At 36.9% G+C, this 21,993-nt stretch overlaps 1 protein-coding gene across 3 annotated transcripts in view; it reads left to right on the forward strand.

Annotated features, from left to right (window-relative positions):
- HYCC1 (hyccin PI4KA lipid kinase complex subunit 1) overlaps positions 1-14,379 on the forward strand; it is a 116,800-nt gene extending 102,421 nt beyond the window's left edge. For 2 of the 3 annotated variants that reach the window (XM_058296886.2, XM_058296887.2), the window contains one exon: positions 9,846-14,379. In XM_058296886.2, the coding sequence (XP_058152869.1) occupies positions 9,846-10,420 (575 nt within the window). In that variant the 3' untranslated portion in view covers positions 10,421-14,379. Of the gene's footprint in view, positions 1-8,767; positions 9,064-9,845 lie in introns of all 3 variants that reach the window. The other variant, XM_071215122.1, reaches the window with a different exon arrangement.
- The last annotated feature ends 7,614 nt before the right edge of the window (positions 14,380-21,993 follow it).

Below are 21,993 nucleotides of genomic sequence, written 5' to 3' on the forward strand. Positions count from 1 at the left end.
TTACTAGCTTACCAACATACTTTGGCCTGTCTAGGAAGTAAAAATTTTGTTTAGAGAGCGAGCCTGTAGTCAAAAGTTTAGGAAGTGGTATGTATGTAGCCCAAAGGTTGAGCACCTGCCTCCCATGTGTGAGGTCGCAGGTTCAATCCCTTGTACTTCGTAAAAATAAAAAATAAAAAGTTTAGGAAGCACTAAGTTAAAGGGTAATTAATACAGTACCACATTGGCCCACCAGCCCAGGAAAAAAACCTGGAGCTTTGTGGAGTAGAATTCAGAAATGCACATTGCTGCTGGGTATGGAGGGTCCAGATCCCCATAAGAACTTTTGTTGTAAGTTTTCAAAATTTTAAAGACAGAATAGAGCAGTGGTTCCCCAAACTTGCTGTACATTAGTCATCTAATGAGCTTTTAAAAATCCTAGTGCTGAGGTCATACTTCATACTGATTAAATCAGAATGTCTGGGTATAGGAGCCAAGCATTAGTATTTTTTTTTTAAATATTTATTTATTTTTTTTTTTTTTTAATTACATTAAAAAAAATATATGAGGTCCCATTCAACCCCACCGCCCCCGCCCCCCACTCCCCCCACAGCAACACTCTCTCCCATCATCGTGATACATCCATTGCACCTGGTAAGTTCATCTCTGAGCATCACTGCACCCCATAGTCAATGGTCCACATCATAGCCCAGACTCTCTCACGTTCCATCCAGTGGGCCCTGGGGGGATCTACAGTGTCCCGTAATTGTCCGTGAAGCACTATCCAGGACAACTCCACGTCCCGAAAACGCCTCCACATCTCATCTCTTCCTCCCGTTCCCCACACCCAGCAGCCCCCATGGCTACCGTTCCCACACCCATTTCACATTTCCTCTGTGGACATTGGATTGGTTGTGTCCATTGCACACCTATGTCAAGTGAGGGCTTAGATTCCACATGGGTACTGGATGCACTCTTCCCGCTTCTAGTTGTAGACACTCTAGGCTCCATGTTGTGGTGGTTGACCTTCTTCAACTCCATGTTAGCTGAGTGGAGTAAGTCCAATAAGTCAAAGTGTAGGAGCTGAAGTCTGTTGAGGCTCTGGGCCTGGGTGTCATATTATCAGTCCAGAGATTCAAATCCCCTACATATATCTTAAACCCAGCACCAACTACAATTCCAATAAAGTAGCATGCAAGTCTTGTGAAAAGAGATCCCCTCTGAGTCCATTTCCATCACGCAGAAACACCAGCTCCAAAGAAGGGCCATGTGTCATGGCAGTGAACCCCTTCTGCCATGACCATAGAACCCGTGGGTCTCTTTATCCCTCAAAAAAACCAATAGCTGGGGTTGTATCTACCTTATCTGTCTCTTAGACTCTGTTCAGTTGTACATAGGGGTATTCCTTCTGACAACCTCCAGACTCTTTTTTAGAGACTCACAGCCTTATAGTCTCATTTCTCCTTTCCATTTCCCCCTTACATTAGGTCAAACCGCTTCCCGAAGTCATGTTATTATATGTAGACAGGTATATTCTGCTGTTCCGCATTGAATCTTTAATTCAAGGTCATTTTCTAGTTGCTTCTTCAGCTGGTATGTGGTAGTGATCCCTCGGTGCCAGGGAGGCTCATCCCCGGGTGTCGTGTCCCACGCTGGGGGGAATGCATCACATCTACACGCTGAGTTTGGCTGTGAGAGTGGCCACATTTGAGTAACATGAAGGCTGTCAGGAGGAAACCCCCAGGCACAATGCTACTCTAGGCCTTGTTCTTATTGCAGGTGCATAGGCTCAAAAGTGTAGCCATTAGTATCAAGAGCCCACTGTTGGGCCCTCCTTCCTTCCTGGTTCTTGCCGTTGCACCTGGAGGATTGCCGCTGCTCTCCCAGTGCCCACAACAGTGACCCCCGGCCAGGAGCCCAGTACCCCCCCAGCTGTTGTTTTTAATTGTTTCCACTATGAGTATATATAGACATTACCATATACCCTGGGCATATGCCCTGTATAACTCCCTGTCAACCATATATATCCTGTCAATAACATCCCATATCAGTATTCCTCCGCTGCCATTGTTGAACCACTCTGTGATCCAAAACTTCCCGTAAAGTGAATCCCAACATAATGTCAGCTTCAGAAGAGTCTTAGATCACCAAAATTCATATATACAATATACAGTATTTCCCCAGATCCACCATAAAACCTTTTCCCTTCCACAGCGATAATCTTTTAACTTATTCATATCATATTTCCTGAAACTGATGTACAGATTCCGAAACTATAGTTTTCAAACAAGGTAACATTTGTGCTTACTATGTGGTCCATATTTTAGGCTGTACAGTTTTCTAAATTTTTTAGTTATCCTATGTTTTGTCTTATGGTTTTCATTATTAGTCTGTCGTCCCCTATATGTTTTTGGTGTAATATTAGCTGTTTTATATTCATCCTCGTGTACTCTCACATAACTCCTCTTTTGCCCCCTTATTTACCTTTGTTCTATCCATTGCACGTCCATTTTCCCCTCCCCTTAGGGCCCACAACGCCTGCCAATCTAATGCCCTGGGAGCCGTCCTTTCTCACGAGAGATACAGTTCTCTCTATTCGACGGCATTAGTCTTCCCCAGGATATGGGTCCACCCCACCCAATGGTAGAACCCACCTTGGCAAAATGAGCCTTCAGCTATTCCCTCCGGAGTCCGTCCCGCATCAGACCATACCCCCTGAGCGTCCTAACCAGGTGTCCCTCCTATTTATACTTTGATACGTTTTATTCAACATTTAGTTCTCAACGAACTTCTGGCACTCTCCCATGTTTGTATGTTGCCCCTCCCTCCCACCTATTTGTTGGACCATATTACCCCTCTTCCCATCCCCAGCCCCCCTCAAACCCAGAAAACCCCACCCGAAGGTAACCCCTTGCCCCCATTTTGTCCCTTCTTTGTGCTCATACTTACCCCCAGCTCATCACAGATTCCACCCCTACAGACATTAACTCACATCCTTCCTCCACCCCCCGATTTCCAGTAAGCCACTTTTCCAGACTCTAGCTCTCTGAGGTGGTTAACTTATTTCATATCATTGAGGTCATATAGTATTTGTCCTTCAATGCCTGGGTTGCTTCACTTAACATAAGATTCTCAAGGTTCATCCATGTTATCACGTGCGATTGTAGTGTATTGGTTCTTACAGCTGAGTAGTATTCCATTGTGTGTATATACCACATTTTATTGATCCACTCATCTGTTGATGGACTTTTGGATTGATTCCAACTTTTGGCGATGGTGAACAATGCTGCTATGTACATTGGTGTACATATATCGGTTTGTGTCCTTGTTTTCAGATCTGATGGGTATATACCCAGCAGTGGTATTGCTGGGTCATATGGCAAATCTATGGATAATTTTTTGAGAAACTGCCAAACTGTCCTCCAGAATGGTTGGATCCTTCTGCATTCCCACCAGCAATGGATGAGTGTTCCCCTTTCTTCACATCCTCTCCAGCATTTGTATTCTACTGTTTTTTTCATGGCTGCCAATCTTATGGGAGTAAGATGGTATCTCATTGTAGTTTTGATTTGCATTTCCCTGATAGCTAGGGATTTGGAGCATTTTTTCATGTGCTTTTTAGCCATTTGTATTTCTTCTTTGGAGAAGTGTCTGTTTAAATCTTTTTCCCATTTTTTAAATGGGTTGTTTATCTTTTTGTTTTCGAGATCTATGAGTTCTTTATATATGCAAGTTATAAGTCTCTTATCAGATATATGGTTGCCAAATATTTTCTCCCATTGTGTGGGTTCCCTTTTTACTTTCTTGACAAACTCCTTTGAGGTGCAGAAGGCTTTAATTTTGAGGTAGTCCCATTTATCTATTTGTTCTTTTGCTGCTCGTGCTTTTGGTGTGATATTCATGAAGCCATTTCCTATTACAAGGTCCTGTAGATGTTTCCCTACACTGCTTTCTAAGGTCTTTATGGTCTTGGCTCTTATATTTAGGTCTTTGATCCATCTAGAGTTGATCTTTGTATAAGGTGTGAGATGGTAATCCTCTTTCATTCTTCTACATATGGCTATCCAGTTCTCCAGGCACCATTTGTTGAATAGGCCATTCTCTCCCAGTTGAGAGGGTTTGGTGGCTTTATCGAATATTATATGGCTATATACATGAGGTTCTATATCTGAACTTTCAATTCGATTCCATTGGTCTGTGTGTCTCTCCTTATGCCAGTACCATGCTGTTTTCACTACTGTAGCTTTGTAGTATGTTTTGAAGTCAGGAAGTGTGATTCCTCCTATTTCGTTTTTCTTTTTCAATATGTCTTTGGCTATTCGGGGCCTCTTTTTATTCCAAATAAATTTCATAGTTAGTTTTTCTAGTTCCTTAAAGAAGGCTGTGTTGATTTTTATTGGGATTGCATTGAATGTGTAGATCAGTTTTGGTAGGATAGACATCTTAATAATATTCAGTCTTCCTATCCATGAACAGGGAATATTCTTCCATTTATTTAGGTCTTCTTTGATTTCCTTGAACAATCTTGTATAGTTCTCGATGTATAAGTTTTTTACCTCTTTAGTTAAATTTATTCCTAAGTATTTGATTTTTTTATTTACTATTGTGAATGGTATTTGTTTCTTGATTTCCTCCTGATCTTGCTCATTATTGGTGTATAGAAATGCTACTGATTTTTGCGCATTGATCTTATAACCTGCGACTTTGCTAAACTCATTTATGAGTTCTAGGAGCTTTGTTGAAGATCTCTCAGGGTTTTCTATATATAGGATCATGTCATCTGCAAATAATGAAATTTTGACTTCTTCCCTTCCAATTTGAATGCCTTTTATATCTGGTTCTTGTCTCAGTGCTCGAGCCAGTACTTCCAAGACAATGTTAAATAGGAGCGGAGACAATGGGCATCCTTGTCTTGTTCCTGATTTTAGAGGGAAGGATTTCAGGACTTCGCCATTGTAAACAATGTTGGCTTTAGGTTTTTCATATATGCTCTTTATCATGTTCAAAAAGTTTCCTTGTATTCCGATCTTTTGGAGTGTTTTTATCAGGAAGGGATGCTGTATTTTGTCAAATGCCTTTTCTGCATCTATAGATATAATCATGTGGTTTTTTTCTCTCAGTCTGTTTATATGGTGTATTACATTGATTGATTTTCTTATGTTGAACCATCCTTGCATACCTGGGATAAATCCCACTTGGTCATGGTGTATAATTCGTTTAATGTGTTGTTGAATACGATTAGCAAGTATTTTGTTAAGTATTTTTGCGTCTAGGTTCATTAGAGAAATTGGTCTGTAATTTTCCTTTCTTGTGGTGTCTTTGTTTGGCTTTGGTACTAGGGTAATGTTGGCATCATAGAAGGAATTAGGCAGTGTTCCTTCTGTTTCGATTTTTTGGAATAGTTTCAACAGGATTGGTGTTAGTTCTTTCTGGAATGTTTTGTAGAATTCACCTGTGAAGCCGTCTGGCCCTGGGCTCTTCTTAGTTGGGAGATTTTTAATGACTGATTCTATCTCTTCGCTTGTGATTGGTTTGTTAAGATCATCAATTTCTTCTTTCGTCAGTATGGGCTGCTTATGTATTTCTAGGAATTTGTCCATTTCCTCTAAATTGTCATTTTTGTTGGAATATAGTTTTTCAAAGTATCCTCTTATGATAATCTTTATTTCTGTGGGGTCAGTGGTGATATCACCTTTCTCATTTCTTATTTTGTGTATTTGCATCTTTTCTCTTTTTTTCTTTGTTAGTCTCGCTAAAGGTTTGTCAATTTTGTTGATCTTCTCAAAAAACCAGCTCTTGGTCTTGTTTATTTTTTCAAGTGCTTTCTTATTTTCTATTTCATTTAGTTCTGCTCTTATCTTTGTTATTTCCTTCCTTCTTCTTCCTGTTGGGTTACTTTGTTGTTGTTTTTCTAATTCCTTCAAATGTGCAGTTAATTCTTCAATTTCTGCTCTTTCTTCTTTTTTGATATATGAATTTATGGCTATAAATTTCCCTCTCAGTACCGCTTTTGCTGCATCCCATAAATTTTGGTATGTTGTGTTATCATTATCATTTGTTTCAAGGTAGTCATTGATTTCTTTTGAGATTTCCTCTTTGACCCACTGTTTTTCTAAGAGTGTGCTGTTTAATTTCCAAATTGTCGTGTGAATTCTGGGTCTCTGTCCCTTGCAAATTTCCAGCTTGACTCCACTGTGGTCAGAGATATTGTTTTGTATGATTTCGATCTTTCTGAATTCATTAAGCCTTTCTTTGTGGCCTAGCATATGGTCAATCTTGGAGAATGTTCCATGTGCGCTTGAGAAAAATGTATATCCTGCTGTGTTTGGGTGTAATGATCTATATATGTCTATTAGATCCAGCTCTTCTAATATACTGTTCAAATGTTTTGTTTCTTTAGTGATTCTCTTTTGAGATGTTCTGTCCAGAGTTGATAGTGGTGTATTAAAATCCCCCACTATAATTGTAGATGCATCTATTCTTTCACTTAGTTTTTCCAGCGTTTGCCTCACATATTTAGAGGCGCCCTTGTTAGGAGCATAAATATTTATGATTGTTCGATCTTCTTGACAAATTGTCCCTTTCACTAAAATATAGTATCCTTCTTTGTCTCTCACAATTGTTTCGCATTTAAAGTCTATTTTGTCTGATATTAATATAGCTACTCCTGCCTTTTTTTGGTTGTTGTTTGCTTGTATGATTGTTTTCCAGCCATTCACTTTCAACCTCCATGAGTCTCTGGGTCTAAGATGTGTCTCTTGTAGGCAGCATATAGATGGGTCGTGTTTCCTTATCCAGTGTCCCAGTCTGAATCTTTTGATAGGTGAGTTTAATCCATTGACATTCAGTGTTATTACGTTTAGAGAGTTATTTATGGTAGCCATATTTTGGTCAGATTTGTGTTTGTTATATTTTGTTTGTATTTTATTTTCCCCTTCTATTTTTGTCTTTCTTGTTGCTTTTACACTCTCCTCCATCTCTGACTGTCCTGTTTTTTCCTTTCTTCCTGCAGAATTCCCTTAAGAATTTCTTGAAGGGGAGGTTTCTTGTTGATACACTCTTTCAGTTTCTGTTTATCTGTGAATATTTTGAACTCTCCATCATTTTTGAATGCTAGTTTAGCTGGATAGAGTATTCTTGGTTGGAGATTTTTTTCCTTTAGTACCTTGACTATATCATACCACTGCCTTCTTGCCTCCATCGTTTCAGATGAGAAATCAGCATTTAATCTTATGGAGTTTCCCTTGTATGTGATGGTTTTCTTTTCTCTTGCTGCTTTTAGAATTTTTTCTTTGTCTTGAGCATTGGATAATTTGACAAGTATATGTCTTGGGGTGGGCCTGTTGGGGTTTATGACCAGTGGAGTGCGCTGTGCTTCTTGGATATGTACATCTGTCTCTTTCAGTAGATTTGGGAAGTTTTCATTCATTATTTCCTGCAACACTCCTTCTGACCCCTTTCCCTTCTCTTCTCCTTCTGGAATGCCTATAATACGTATGTTTGAGCGTTTTGCGTTATCATTCAGGTCCCTAAGTCCTATCTGGATTTTTTCTACCTTTTTATTGACCACCAAGCATTAGTATTTTTTAAAGATGCCTTTGTGATGCCAATGTGCAGTAAAAGTTTGGAAAGCAAAGGAATCGGCATATGTGGCTCCAGCCTCCATTCTTTTACTACCTGCTACTGTTTCTCACAGGCTTTGGCACCAATAGTGAGACTTTGATAATCTTATGAAAAACATTAGAAAATAGTAGGTAATGTCGCTCAAGCAGATTTGGGGGTTAACATTTTTTAGAATGTATACTGTTTTACAAGGTCTTTTGTTGTTTTGAACTTTAAATTTTGTTACTATCCCATACTAGAAATATTCATGTTATTTTTTCCTCATTTGCTACAGATATTTCCTTGATAACTTTAAATAAAACCATGCCTTGGTGACATAAAAAACAGAACAAAATCACGTTACTGATATTACCTAGTTAGAATTTCATTGCTTTGTTTCAATTACAGTGGCAGTTTTCAGAATAAAGAATTGATCACCAATTATTTTTTTAAACTAATTTTATATCAGGTTTTTAAAAAGTACATTTATATTTTTTTCCAGTGTTATAATGAACTCTTACAACCTTTCTGTTTTCTGTGGAATTAGTATGAGTCTGAAGGAATAAACTGCTTAATTATATGACAGCTGTATTAATAATTTATAATATATAAGGTGATTGGTGTGTGAGATAAAAACTATGCTTGTGGCATTACTAACCATGGTGCCATTACTGAATAAGTATTTTTCAAAATATCATGGCTTAGTAAGTCAGCCTCAGTGTAATCTAATTTAAAAAATAGAATATTAAGTGTACAAAGGAGAATTCCTAAATTGCATGGTTCCTATTGTTGACAAGAGCCAGTTTTGTTTGTACATCCATGAACATTTGCCTAAGGCTTAATTAAGTTTAGGTTGTCACAATATTATCTTTAAAACAATAGAAATTCTATTTTTATTTATTTAAAAATGTTTCATATTCTATGTGAAATATGTGTGTGAAAAAATGCAGAACATGAAATGATGCTCTGTGAATTTTTTCTTTGTCATTTAAAATTAAAGAACGTGACCCTGTTGTCTTCAGTGCTATCAAAGTATTATAAATTACGGTAATGTTTACAGTACAAATCCATGGCTTAATCCATAACATTCAGTCGTCCAATTTTTGTTTTGGGTCTTTTGTTTTTCTTGTTTCACATTTTTATTTTGTTTTCAGCCATCATTTTGTCTTATCATCTTCAATTCTAGAGCAACCTGACAACAATAATGATACTACTGAATTGGGCATCCTTGTCATTCCTGAGATTAGTGTCACAAGTGTGGCCGGAGAGAGAACCGGGAATGGGGAAAAAGGCAGAACACTAGGAGAGATTGATGCTCAGCATATACAGGGTGTGCAGGAAACAGCCACAGACCCTAGAACTGAGAGCAAAGGCTTGCCAGAGATCAGGAGGCAAAAATCTGTAAGAAAATTGATGGAGGATGGAATAAACTCACCTGGCAGAGTGCAGTTTTAGCAGAGCACTTTATAGCTGCCCTCCAAGGTATCTCATGGCAAAGGGCCACTGCTGCATGTTTAAGCAACAGTTGCACAGTCACAAAAAATTTGCATGTTATCTAATAATCAGTATGCATGAATTATGCACCATAATTTCTCAATGACTCTTAATGCTCTTTGGAATGGTCATACCTATATTGTTTCTGAATAAATTGTTATAAAAACTCAGGCAGAAAATTGCTTCCAAAATAATTTTGTTTGCTTTGAGATCTAACATTATCTTCATTTTTTGTATTTTTGTCATCTTTGATATGAAGGATAATGTATATAGCATTTTAACAAGTTTCAGCCTGTGATATTTATAGTCCAGTTTTTTAAAATTTAGTAAAATAATCTAGAATACAGAATATAACTTTTTTTTTTTTTGTCTTTAAAATATATCCTAATATTTTTTATAAAATTCCTAGGTAAGAACTTTGATTTTATACTGCTTTGCTACTCGGGTAGAGTTTACCCCTAGTTTTACTGTGTGGTATTTTTTCTGATGTTTTTTATCTTTTGCATGAGTAATAGGAGAACTCTAAAATCACAGTGGGGGTATGATTTATGGCATGCTTTTGTTTACTATACTCTAAATTATAATGAACTATTTTTGAGATTTTATGGAATAAATGTTTTGATTTATCCTTTGATTTGATTTTACTATAATCTGTTGCTTTATGAAATTATACTAAATTTTAATTTACTTATAATTGATTTGGTATTAATCATGAAAATAATTGATTTAAATGCTTAATGTTAATTAATCTTTGTTATTTCTTTGTTTAGGAAATACAGATTTAACAGGTCAAGAAGAACTGATGGAGATATCTGAAGTTGACGAGGGATTTTATTCCAGGGCTGCGTCTAGTACCAGCCAGTCGGGTTTATCAAACAGTAGTCACAATTCTAGTAACAAGACAAGTGTAGGAAAAAACCAGAGACGGTCAGGAGGAAGCAAAACTGGAGGAAAAGAAAAAGAAACTACAGGGGAATCTTGCAAAGATCACTTTGCTCGAAAACAAACTCAGAGAGCCCAAAGTGAGAATCTTGAGCTTCTCTCTTTGAAGAGACTCACTTTAACAACCAGCCAATCCCTGCCTAAGCCTAGTAGCCAGGGTTTGGCTAAGACGGCTGCTACTGTATTTAGTAAATCTTTTGAACAAGTGAGTGGTGTCACAGTCCCACATAACCCATCATCTGTTGTTGGCTGTGGGACTGGGACAGATGCCAATAGGTTTTCTGCTTGTAGTCTCCAAGAAGAAAAGCTTATTTACATTTCTGAAAGAATGGAACTTCCAGTGAAGCATCAATCAGGACAGCAGAGACCTCCTAGTATTAGCATTACTCTGTCAACAGATTGATTTGTAACATGTTTTTCTCACATAACTAGTGAATCTGGAAATGTGACTTTACTTCTGAATGAAAGTACCCCAGGTTTTTCATCCCTGTTCCTCTCAGGAACTCTGATGTCTTAAATTCTGCAGGCTACCTTGAATTTATGAAGGGAATAATGTCTAGGTTGCAGTAAATTGAAATTGTATACTATTATTTCTTAGTTGAGTTTCCCCCCTTCAGTTTGACTTTTTTTTTTCTTTCTAATCTGTTACTGTTGCCCTGAAATTGTCAGTGTGACAGTTTTGACAGGCTGTCTAATCAGGTTGGTTACATCTCATATGACATAGTGAGACTTTGTTTTTAATAATTCCTATTTTGGTAGCTGTATGTTTAGCTTTCAGAGTAAAAGGGAACCGTCAAATATGGGAACTGTTTTATAAAGGAGGAGATAGATGTGCAACTCCAGGAATTCTATAGCTGGCCATAACCCAAAAAAACATGTTTGTAACCAGATATTCTTACAGATGAGAGCAGTTTATTCAAAACACTGGAAGAATATATGGTAACTCAGTACCTAGAATATTATATGATTTCAAGAGATAGATGGAAGGATTTCTGTCATCTTTGGGACATTTTTATATCAAAATTCAGATTGCTGATAGGTGTGTTGTTTTCAAGTATTTGATCTGGATTTAGCAGGTGAAAATCCCATATAATACCTAAGGAGTATCATGCCATTAAGGTGATTTACCCTGCTCCCAACCTAAGAAATCCTAGTTAATTTAGAATCCTATCAGAGCACACATTATTGAAGACTTCCTAGAAATCATTGTAAATCTTGCAACACAACTCTCAAGATACCATTATCAATGAATTGTTTGTCAGCAAATGAAGGAGATTAGAAAACTTGTCATCTAGGAAAAAAAGAAAGTGAAATATGGACAGAGGACGTTTATATTTTAACCAGTTTAGAGGGTTTTTTGTGTGTATTTGTAAGTTTAAAATTACAAAATAGAAAAAAAATTTGTGTTTCCTGTTTTATGAACAGACCTATTTTAAATGTTCTTATTGTGATATAGAAAGAATTTAATAATTCAGAGAAAGAGAGAGAATGCAATACTGAGGATGAGAGTAAGTTTGCTGGGGAGGAAGGCCTAGGGCTGTCCACTTCTTTCTTGGGCTTTTTTACTACTAGTAGACAGTAGTTTCCTTATCCACAGTCCCTAGCTGTGGGCACAAAGACAGAATGCTAGGGTTTTTCTCTTGTACCTAGTTATGTGGAACTCTTATGTTTTGAAGGGTGCCAAAAACATTTACACTATTGATTGCAGTTTTGACCGTAACTGCTTTGGCTACAAGTTTAAATCTCATTCTTCAGAAAGCATTAGCTAGTTTTCATTCATTAGCCCTGAATACAATATGATTATTAACTTAAGTAATTATTACTTTTTGGTTCTAGTAATAGAACAAGATTTATTGGCATAGATTGTAGACCAAAATTTAAGGCAATCAGGCAGTAAAAGTTGTTACTGTATTAAATTAATAGGAGTCCTCTGTACAATTTAAAATATTTGTAAAATGACACTGAGAATGACTTGTCATTTTGTAATTCTTTAACAAGGATTTTTTCCCCCTAGGCATAGTTATTAACATAAAAAACTAATTTGAAAGTTGGCATTTTAAGCAAGTTGAGTTGCTTAGGAAATGTTTTAGAATAAGTTTGAGAAACATTAGATGGCACAAGTGAGATATCAGATTATATGTTTAACCATTGTGGTGGAACTTCATTTTAATATTATTTTAGACCTTTGCTACTCAGTGTGGTCCAAAGACCCCTAAGTAGTATTGACATCACCTGTTCAAAATGCAGAATCTCTGCACCAAACCTACTGTGATTAATCAGAATCTGCATTTTCACAAGATCCCCAGCTGATTTTTATGCACATTAAAGTTTGAGAAGCATTGATCAAGAGACTGGCAGTGCAAACAAATCATAGAAATAGGTCACTTAGATACTAGATCATTATCTTTTTTGATAGCTAATTTTTAATAACCTTGACATGTGACTTCTTAAATCCTCTAATTTTAAATTTTTAATGATTCTCAATTAACTTTGCAATAAAAACGTGACATTCTCTATTCTCTTGTTTAACCTTAAAAGGAATCAGATCTGTAGATAGCGGCAAACTTATGTATGAAGGGGATACAATGCACAGTTGTACAGTGCCCATTGTCTACAATGCACAACAAATTTGCATGTGTATATTCTTTTTTAAATTTCTAAAGGCTTACTCAGTGGAGTGATTCTGAATTTTTACTTCAAGTAACTTGCACCAATTGATTTTCTTGAGTATGGAGTTAACAAATTATTTTATAGTACCTTAAACTTACCTTTAATACTACTTCAAATAAGGATTATCATTTGAATGCTTTTGTAGTTATATTGACTATGGCAACAAATTATTATTCCTATGATCCTTTCCCTAGTCACCTTCCCAAATTTATTAAGTTGAGTGGCTTTTATAGTTCACTTTCCTGTGAAGATGCTGATGTGACCACTTGGTCATAGACCTTATATATATTCAGAATGATTCCTTTTATCATGAGAAGGATTCTAAACAAAATTGGGGTCTTGCACCCTATAGAACAGAGAATCTCAACAAAAATTGCAATTCTCTTTCAAGTTTTAAACCTCTAGGGATTACCCAAAATTTCTCACTCTTGAAACACCAGACTCCTTAAGATGTTCTTAGGGAAGCTGAGCTCTGGCACTATTTGGAGTCCAAGTGGGGAGAGAAGCAAACTAGACTTTCTAAGAGAGTGTCACAGAGTATCCAAGGCACGTGTCTCCTCTTTTCTCCCTGAGGTGACAGGAAGGCACCTTGGAGTTCCTTGCATACCACCAAAGAACTTTCTAAAGGCAGCTCTGTTGAAGAGTAGAAATTCTGTCCTTAAATCATAACTGAAGTTTTTTTTGAAAAAACAATATTTTATATTCCTTTTCAATTATGAAGCAACAGCTCAACAGCATTATATACTTTTTAAAAGTTGTATTAAAAGAAAATATATTTTTAATCCAAAATAGATTAAAATGATCCCAGTTTTAAGGGATTTTGCCTATTTTGGAAGAAGAAAATCAAGTGTTAAAGCTGAAAATTGTATAGAGAAAATGTACTCTTGAGACATAATTTTAAACATTTGAAATGAGACAGTTTAACATTTGAATCTATAGGCACAATAAATCTATACTATATTAAAGGGAAGTACAGAAAGGAAATATAAATGCTAAATAACTGAAAAAAAAACTATTTTAAACCATTTAAAGAGAAAAGCAATTGATGAGTATTTAAGCACTGTAGATAGAAATTAATGTGTAATAGTGTTTTTCCCTTTGAAAACAAAAACTCTTTAGTCTTGATTAGCATGATTTATACTTTAAGATTTGTTGCTTAGTAAAATTATATTCAGTATTTTGAGTCATTTACATGTATGTTTAATATTGTTAAATTCTTCATCAGAGAGCATAAATATGTTGTCTTTTATACTTGGTAACTTGTGCATATCTAAAGAGACTAGCAGTGAACATTTTGGAAGATGTTTTTGTATTTTTTATAGTAAAGTAACAGAGTACCTGTGTTTTGATAAAAAGTTTTTACTAGTAAACTCAAGGTCCTATTTCACAAACTGTTGCTTTCTCTTATATGGAATTTATTTTGTACCTCTCATCTTTATTTCTAATCATGTAGTGATACTAATCTTTTCACAGTAAATATATTCGTTTCACACTGTATTCCTAGTGTTTACATTCCTAAAGAGTAAACTATGATGTTGGATATTTTTATGTGTTCCCTACCTTTCAAAGATATGGAAATAAACTGGAGTTTAGTGTTTCAAAGTTTCTTATATTTGTGTAAATGTTCTCCGTGTGTTGTACTTTATACAGCCATGTGTTGCCTCTTGTTTTATTGAAATAAAAGCTGAAAAATATTTCCAGATCATTTTACTCATTAAAAATATATTGTGAAAATTTGCAAAAGACAAGATTGGAAGAGGAAAGTAAAGGAGGAAAATGTAGGTGAGCTGAGCCATTGAGAGCTTTTGGGGATAAGCTATATGCCACGATACCTCATTTCCTGGCTTTTTGCTTTACATGGCCTCAGGATAAGTAGCATGACAGTCCCATTAGTGCCCATCTTAAAGAGGAGATGAGCCCTCCATGGGCCATGTACCATTGGCTAATTATTTATCAGATATGATATGCCCTTGTACTTAGCATAGGACATTATGCATGGTAGGTATTTAGGTATTTAATGAATGAGTGAGTGAGGTTGATATTAGCTTTGGAAAAGAGTCAGGGATCAGGTCTCCAAAAAAACAATAAAATTTTAGAATTCTGTTTCTTGGCTCTAAGAAACCTCAGTGGTATTGCTTAAATTGTGTTACTGTGTGTGCTTAGAAACAAGAACCTTTCAGAAATTTGAGGAAAATATCCTGCTATGTACTTGATTATATATTTGGATAACTCCATTTTATCTAAGGAACTGTTTTAGGAAATAGTTTCTGAAGTATTATTAGAACAGTATTTATAGAGAACCAGAGCAATAATTTTGTAAGTAACATGTTAGCCCTATGAAATAGGCACTCTTCTAATGGCTTTAGAAATCCCGATGAATAGTAGGACTCATCTGATAGTATCTGACTTTAGTAATACCAACTTCATTATTCTATAGTTATTAAAGATTTTTACAAACAACTCTGGTAATTTCTTAATTTTCCTTGCACTATATTATTGTGATAGCTGCAGTAGCGCATTTGTAATTAAAGTTATAACTCACTTAACCCTCAAAACAATCCTATAAAACAAAGATAGTCCCCATTTTACAAAAGGAAACTGAAGCTCTCAAGAGAGTAGGTGACCTACCTTGCTGCTGGGTGGCAAAGCCAGGCCTTGAACACAGATTTTTAGACTCCTGCTTTTCTTTATATCACTTAGTAAAAAGAGATACTAAGTAAATACTACTTCATGGCCATATGTTTGAAATCTATCCCATCTGTCTTATAGGTGGTAAAATTAAATTTTAAGGTAAAATAAGACCAAAGTTTTCAAAAAATATGTTTTGTAAAATTTTAGATAGTTATATTTCAGTGATAAGCTGCTGGTTATTCTGATAACAACATGGTAAAATGCAAATTAAGACTTCATTTTTCTTTCTACCTGTCAGATTGGTAAACACTGAAAAGATTAGTATTGGCATAGGTGTGGGAAAGCATTAGTTTCTGAGACTATTGGTAGAACTGTAAATTGATAGGGCTGAATTGGTGGGCAATTCAGCAGGATCGATCAGACTCTAAAGTGCACATACCTTCTGATCCAGCAATACTACTCTACTATTCCATTGTCTATATTTGACAGAAATTTTAGCACAAACATGTAAGCATAAGCATGCAAGGTGTTTGTTGCAGCATTACTTAAAATGGCAAAAAACAATAAAACAAAATGAAACGTATCAACCTAAATGTCTACTAATAGAGGAATGGATAAATATAGTGCATACATATAGTGGAATATGACATAACCATTAAAAAGAATGCAGATCTATATGGGCTGATTTAGAAATACAATGTTCCCTGAAAAAGTTGCCGAATTTTATATATGTATCTATACACCTATATAGTATGATCCCATTTTCATAAGTGTGAAATATGTATAATATAGGTCTGTGTTTTATACACATACATGTTTGCTGGGATGAGGAAAGAGAAGCATTCTTTCTCTAAGCATGGTCTAAAGACAGCCTACATTAGGTAAAAACTGGTGCTTTTTAGAATGCAGATTCCTGGGTTTGTGCCAGTTTCCCTGAATCAGAATCACTGAGTGAAGCATGGAAGCCTAAATGTCTAACAAGTCCCCCAGGTGATTCTTAAAACTTGAAGTTTCATCTTAGAGCTGACAGAGAATTCTCTTTGTGGCTCTGATAGTCGTTTGCAGTTAGGACAAATTTCTTGAAGAAATCTTATCTTTTAATTTAGATAAAACCAGTTAACATTGATTAATATCATCAAAGTTGGCCAGTTAGTGAAAGAAGAATTGGTATGAGACAGAAAAACAATTCTGTAGAGGATTACATTTCAATTAAATGAGCAAGCCTTAAAAAAGAAAAATACTTGCTATTGTTAAGCCCCTCAAAATATCATCAACCTGAATGAAGCAAAACTATGTATTAGAGATAACTGCAATAAGAGATACTGCCACCTTAATATTAATAACGTAAAATTTTAAATCATTTTCCTTACCTGTCAGATTAACAAAGATTGAAAAGATTGATACTAGTGCTGGCATGGGTGTGGGTCACTCTATTAGCAGGACTGTAAATTGGTCCAGTTGAATTGGCGAGCAATTCAGAATTTACCGAATGTATCTGTGTCTAAAAATGGGGAAGTCACGTATTTGTGGGACGTTGGGATGTGTGCTCCAGTGGCTTGAGGGATGTCGGTCAAGGCGTGGAGCTGATTGGGATTGATTAGCTAGTTTAGTATTGGTGGGCATGGCAAGCAAGGGTCTTGAAGAGTCTGGAGTAAGCTGTTACTTGATGAACCGATTGCCCAGGTTTAAGCAAATTACTGTTTCTAATCTGTAGGTTCAGTTGTATTAGAGGGTTTTTTGTTGTTGTTTGCTTGTTTGTTTTGTGGTTTACAATCTTTCCTGGGCCTAATTTTCCTGGAATAAACAACTAAGATGTGTTGCTGTAGATGGGCTACAGCCTTTCTAAGCTGTGTTGGTACTGATGGTTTCAGTTCTAGCTCTCCTTATCCAGTCCTAGATTGTAATCGATTTTATAAGAACAGTTTATTGACATGTTTCAGTTACTTCTTAGAGTTCTACTGAACACCTCAAAGATTTCTTCTGCTTCCTATAGCATTTGGTTCATACTTTCAAATACTCTAATATAATCCTCATCACATTGTACTGCAATCTTTTCCTCTATCAGTCTCAATTATTATTAATACAATGTTCCCTGACAAAAAACATGTTGCAGAATTTTATATATATAGTATGATCCCATTTTTGTACGTGTGTGGAAATAAAATGTGTAATATTTATCTGCGATATGTATTATATATAGATCATGGTTCTGTGGCAGTTTCGTAAATTCCTGATACATGAGAGTGAATACATATTTAATTAACTAGAACATGAATCCAATCAGGAACTGGTAGATGTGTAGGAGATTCTGTGTCACTCTCTTCTGTTGAAGAGAAGTCTGTAAAACATCTTTGATTCTCTAATGTACATCTGCATGGAGTCTTTAGAGAATATCTACATAAAGAATTTTTGAGAGGTAAATTATGATGCTTTGTGTTTGTACTTAGAATAATGATAGGAAGACTTTCCTGGGCTAGTGTCTGACATTTATTTCTTTTTATTTTCTACTATGTTATACTCTCCTATATTTATCATTTGGTGCGTATGAGTATTACCTAGACTTATCAAAAAACAAAGTAGGAAAGAAAGACCTATCTTCAATACTACAAATTCTCACTTGTTTCACTTCCTTTTGTAGAAACTATAAGTAAAATTAACTTTTATATCCTAGGTCACTACTACCTAATGAAGGTCTATAGTTTATTTATTTTAAAACTTTTACTTTCTTCATGTAGCCGAGATATATCATTTGCTATAGCTGATGCCCAACTTCTACTGCTGTCTTGCCCCCTGTGCTGTATAATTTTTGTTAACATTTTCTTCTCCAAATCTCTTGAAATGTAACCCTTTGGAACAACATCCTGCCACTTTTTCTTCTTCTATTCCAATTCCATTCTAGTATAGAATTTTGTTTCAATACTCATTCTTTCCTTATATCCTTTAATTCATTTATATCCACTAAGTTGAATTTAATGAGACAGGATATGTTTGAAAGGGAGGGAGATAATAAACCCATGAATTAATCTGTAATAGAATGAGTGACAAAGTTTAGGAACTAAAATTTGGAGGCACTTCTTGAAATGGGTTCATATTGTAATAATTATTTCCCATTCAATTCTCTCAAAGGCCCCATTGTGAGGGAAGTTCTCAATAATTAAATAGTTAAGTTGACTTATTCTGAGGATATCAGTAGATCTCTTTCTTTAGATATTCCAGTCTTGTTAAATTTTCTGATGAACAAAGTGGCCATCCTGGATGGATCAGAGTCAAACATAGCCTGCAGCAATATGGCCCTCTTATCAAGGCTACCCTGACGACTGCCACGGCTGGGGGCCCATTCTGCCTCTAGCAGTGAACAGCCCTAAGGTATCATGCCTTAGGGTGGCCAGATGTTATTTAATGGCAGATTGATCTAATCTTTTCTCTCAGGGAGAGGCAGCTGTGTGTCCTGTAGAATAGACACTTAATCCTCAACCTTCCCTGTTTAAGATAGTTCTCTGTGCAATGCTAAATGCCCAATTCACCATTGTGATTTCCACAACAGTGCTTCTAAGGGCCTTATTTTTAAACCCTAAGAAGTAAAGTAGAGGTGGACTTCCACTTCCACTAGTGGTAAATTTCCATGGACAACTAGATAATCTGAAAGAAATACTTAAAAAAAAAAACACATGAAAATCTAGAGAGGTAAGCCCAGCATTGGGCTTCGTATCTGAGATAACTGATTTTAGAAGAAGCATTTAAGGGGTTGAGCTGTGCTTTTCATTGTCTTGGGAGGACAAAAATTGGATACCAAGACCAGTCAAGGCATGGGGGAAAGCTTAGAAAATTCCCATGTTTGTGCTGGGGCCCCATAAAGCTCCATCGTAGGAGTAATAGTAAATTGAAAGTACATGGATTCTCTACTGCCTTTCTCAACATGTGCAGGGAATTCAGAGCAACCTCAAATCGTTATAATTCCCAAAATTGGATTTAAACAATCCCCTACATTCCTAGTAAAAAAAAATGAAAACTCAATACTGCATGGAGAAAAAAATGGCACCTTAGGCTTCAAGTTAATTCTACAGTTTTTCAAATACAATGTACAACAGAGAAGAAAAAAATAACCAAACACTTCCAGAGCAGACCGAAAGACGAACCAGCCATCCTGAAGGAATCAAAAAGCTCTTAGGCAAATAGGACTCCAGGACCAAATCCTAGAGGGAAGGTGTGAGGAAAAGAGTTAATATAGTCCTGAGACTGCTGTCTTTAGAAAAGCCTGGTGGCAAGGTTTGTCCTTGGGTAGCGTCTGCGAACTTGCCTTACAAGAGTGTTACACTGTTGTTTAACTGGTAAGAGTAGTTTGCTGTGCACAAACTATTTTTACAAACGTAGCAGTTTGTGCTGAATACCTGCTTTTCTTCTAAGAAGTTGGAACTCCGGAATGTATGAGGCAGAGGGTAACAAGATGCCAAGTCCCCAATAAAAACCTGAGTACTAATTCTCTAATGAGAGTCCCTAACAGTATTTCACACATCACAATTTGATGCTGGAGGATTTAAGGGTGTCCTATATAAATCCACAGGGAGAGAATTCTTGGAAGCTTGTGCCTGGTTCCTTCTAGACTTCATCCCATGTGCCTTTTTGCTTTGCGGATTTTGCTTTCTATCCTTTTGCTGTAATAAACCATAGCCATGAGTTTGACTGTATGCTGTCCCTTTGAGTCTTTCTACCAAATCACTCAACCTGGGTGTTTTAGGGTTCTCCAGGGAAACAGGACCAACAGGTGTTGTTGATAGAGAGTTCTATCTGAAGTAGAGAAGGGAATTCTGTTTCCCTCTGAATGCTGAAATCACTTCTTTTAAGATCTTCAAATGATTGAATGAGATGTCACTCATTGCTGATGGCAACTTCCTCAGTTGATTGTAGCTATAACCAGTCATGTATGCAATCAACTCACTGAATGATTAGTCATAAAATGCCCTTGTATTACAATTAGCCCAGTGCTTGACCAAACACCTGAGCACTATTACCTGACTGAGTTGACACATTAGCTTAACCATCACAGTCTACCCCTTGTCAACCTGGCAATGTAGCAGGATCCTTCCCCAGGGGACCTGGCCTTCTCCTCATTCAGGGGGCTCTGGGTCTATAAACTGTCTCAAGTCTGGGAATTGATTAAGGGGCCATGACTCTCTGTTTCTGTAATCCGAGTTAGGGTTTTCTTCACTCCACCTAGAACTCTTCTGCTTATACAGAGTGTTTTAGTATGCCAAAGGGATGCTGATGCAAAGTACCAGAAATCTGTTGGCTTTTGTATTGGGGATTTATTGGGGGGTAAAAGCTTGCAGTTCCAAGGTCATGAAATGTCCAAATTGAGGCATTGACAGAGATGCAATCTCATCAAAGCCAGATATTGTTGATCCCAATGTGTTGCCACATGGTGAAGCAAGGTGGCTGTCCATCTCTGCGAGGTTTAACCCTTCCCCTCTGGACTCACCATCAACTGAGTTGGGCCCTGTGGGCCCAGCCTCTTGGGGCTTCATGCTTAAGGGATCTTGTAGTCCTCTCTCTCCTGGCATAGGGCTTCTGTCCTTGCAGCTCAGCTGTGGACAAAACTGGAGTGTTTTCTCTTTCGGGCGGTTCCCTTTTTCCTCTGTCCATGTGAGTCCATTTATATCAGACCCAGCAAGGTGACAGGGACTCACTCTGAGTCACACCTCATTGATGTAGCTCAATCAAAAGCCCTAAAGCAATCTTATCAACTAATCCAATCAAAAGCCCCTCCACTGAATTTAATACAATCAGAGGGTATCACACCCAGAGGAATAGATTAGTTTACAAGCATAATCTCTCTTTTTGGGATTCATCAAAATAATCTAAAGCTGCCACACAGATCAAGGAGGAATTTAGTAGACTCCCCATCTATTTCACTTCTAGGTACCCCATGATCTATTAGCCAATGCCACAGGTCTATGCAACTCAATCTTTTGATTACTGCTTTGAGTCTGCCTTTCACTGTAGTATCCTCACCCACCTTGTCTTTGGTGATTAAGCACTGCTACTTGGCTTCTGCCAGCCCAGTATCTGATCATCCCCTTAGTATTTAACAGCAGTTCCCACAGTAATATCTGACCTACAGAGAAGAGCAACCACAGAACTCTTCAAGGTAGATGGAGTTAGTCTCACAAATTTATTCCTTACTGTCCTGGTCAAAGGTGTGTCCTCTGGACATTCCTGGGGTGAGTGGGCAGGTCTTAAATGGTAAACCCTTTCTAGTATTCCAGTCTCTCTAAGCCTTTGGATCCCCTCATCTACAGTCTGTCGGGGTAATTCTGGCATCTTGACTCCAGGCATTGTAGGCCATCTTTTGGCCCATGTTTCAGGCAGCCACCCTAACAAACTGTTGGAGCCCTTTCTAACTCCTCAAGCTACAGCGCTGAATCCAGAATCTCTGCTTAGTGGGCCCATATCAATAAATTCAACCTGACCAAACTTTATATTCCTTCCACCATTATTCCATACTCTTAATATCCATTGCCACATGTATTCCCCTGATTTCTATCTATATAAATTGGAAAACTCATGCAGTTTTTTTGGAGTGTAGTATAATTCCTCATGGGTCACACTTTGTACTTTGCCTTTGGGGGCTTGTTTTGACTTTAGTTATAGGTCTGGAAGAGAAAAGGGGTGCTGGGT

Source organism: Dasypus novemcinctus, chromosome 5 (genome assembly GCF_030445035.2).
Source record: "Dasypus novemcinctus isolate mDasNov1 chromosome 5, mDasNov1.1.hap2, whole genome shotgun sequence".
Classification (NCBI taxonomy): Eukaryota; Metazoa; Chordata; class Mammalia; order Cingulata; family Dasypodidae; genus Dasypus; species Dasypus novemcinctus.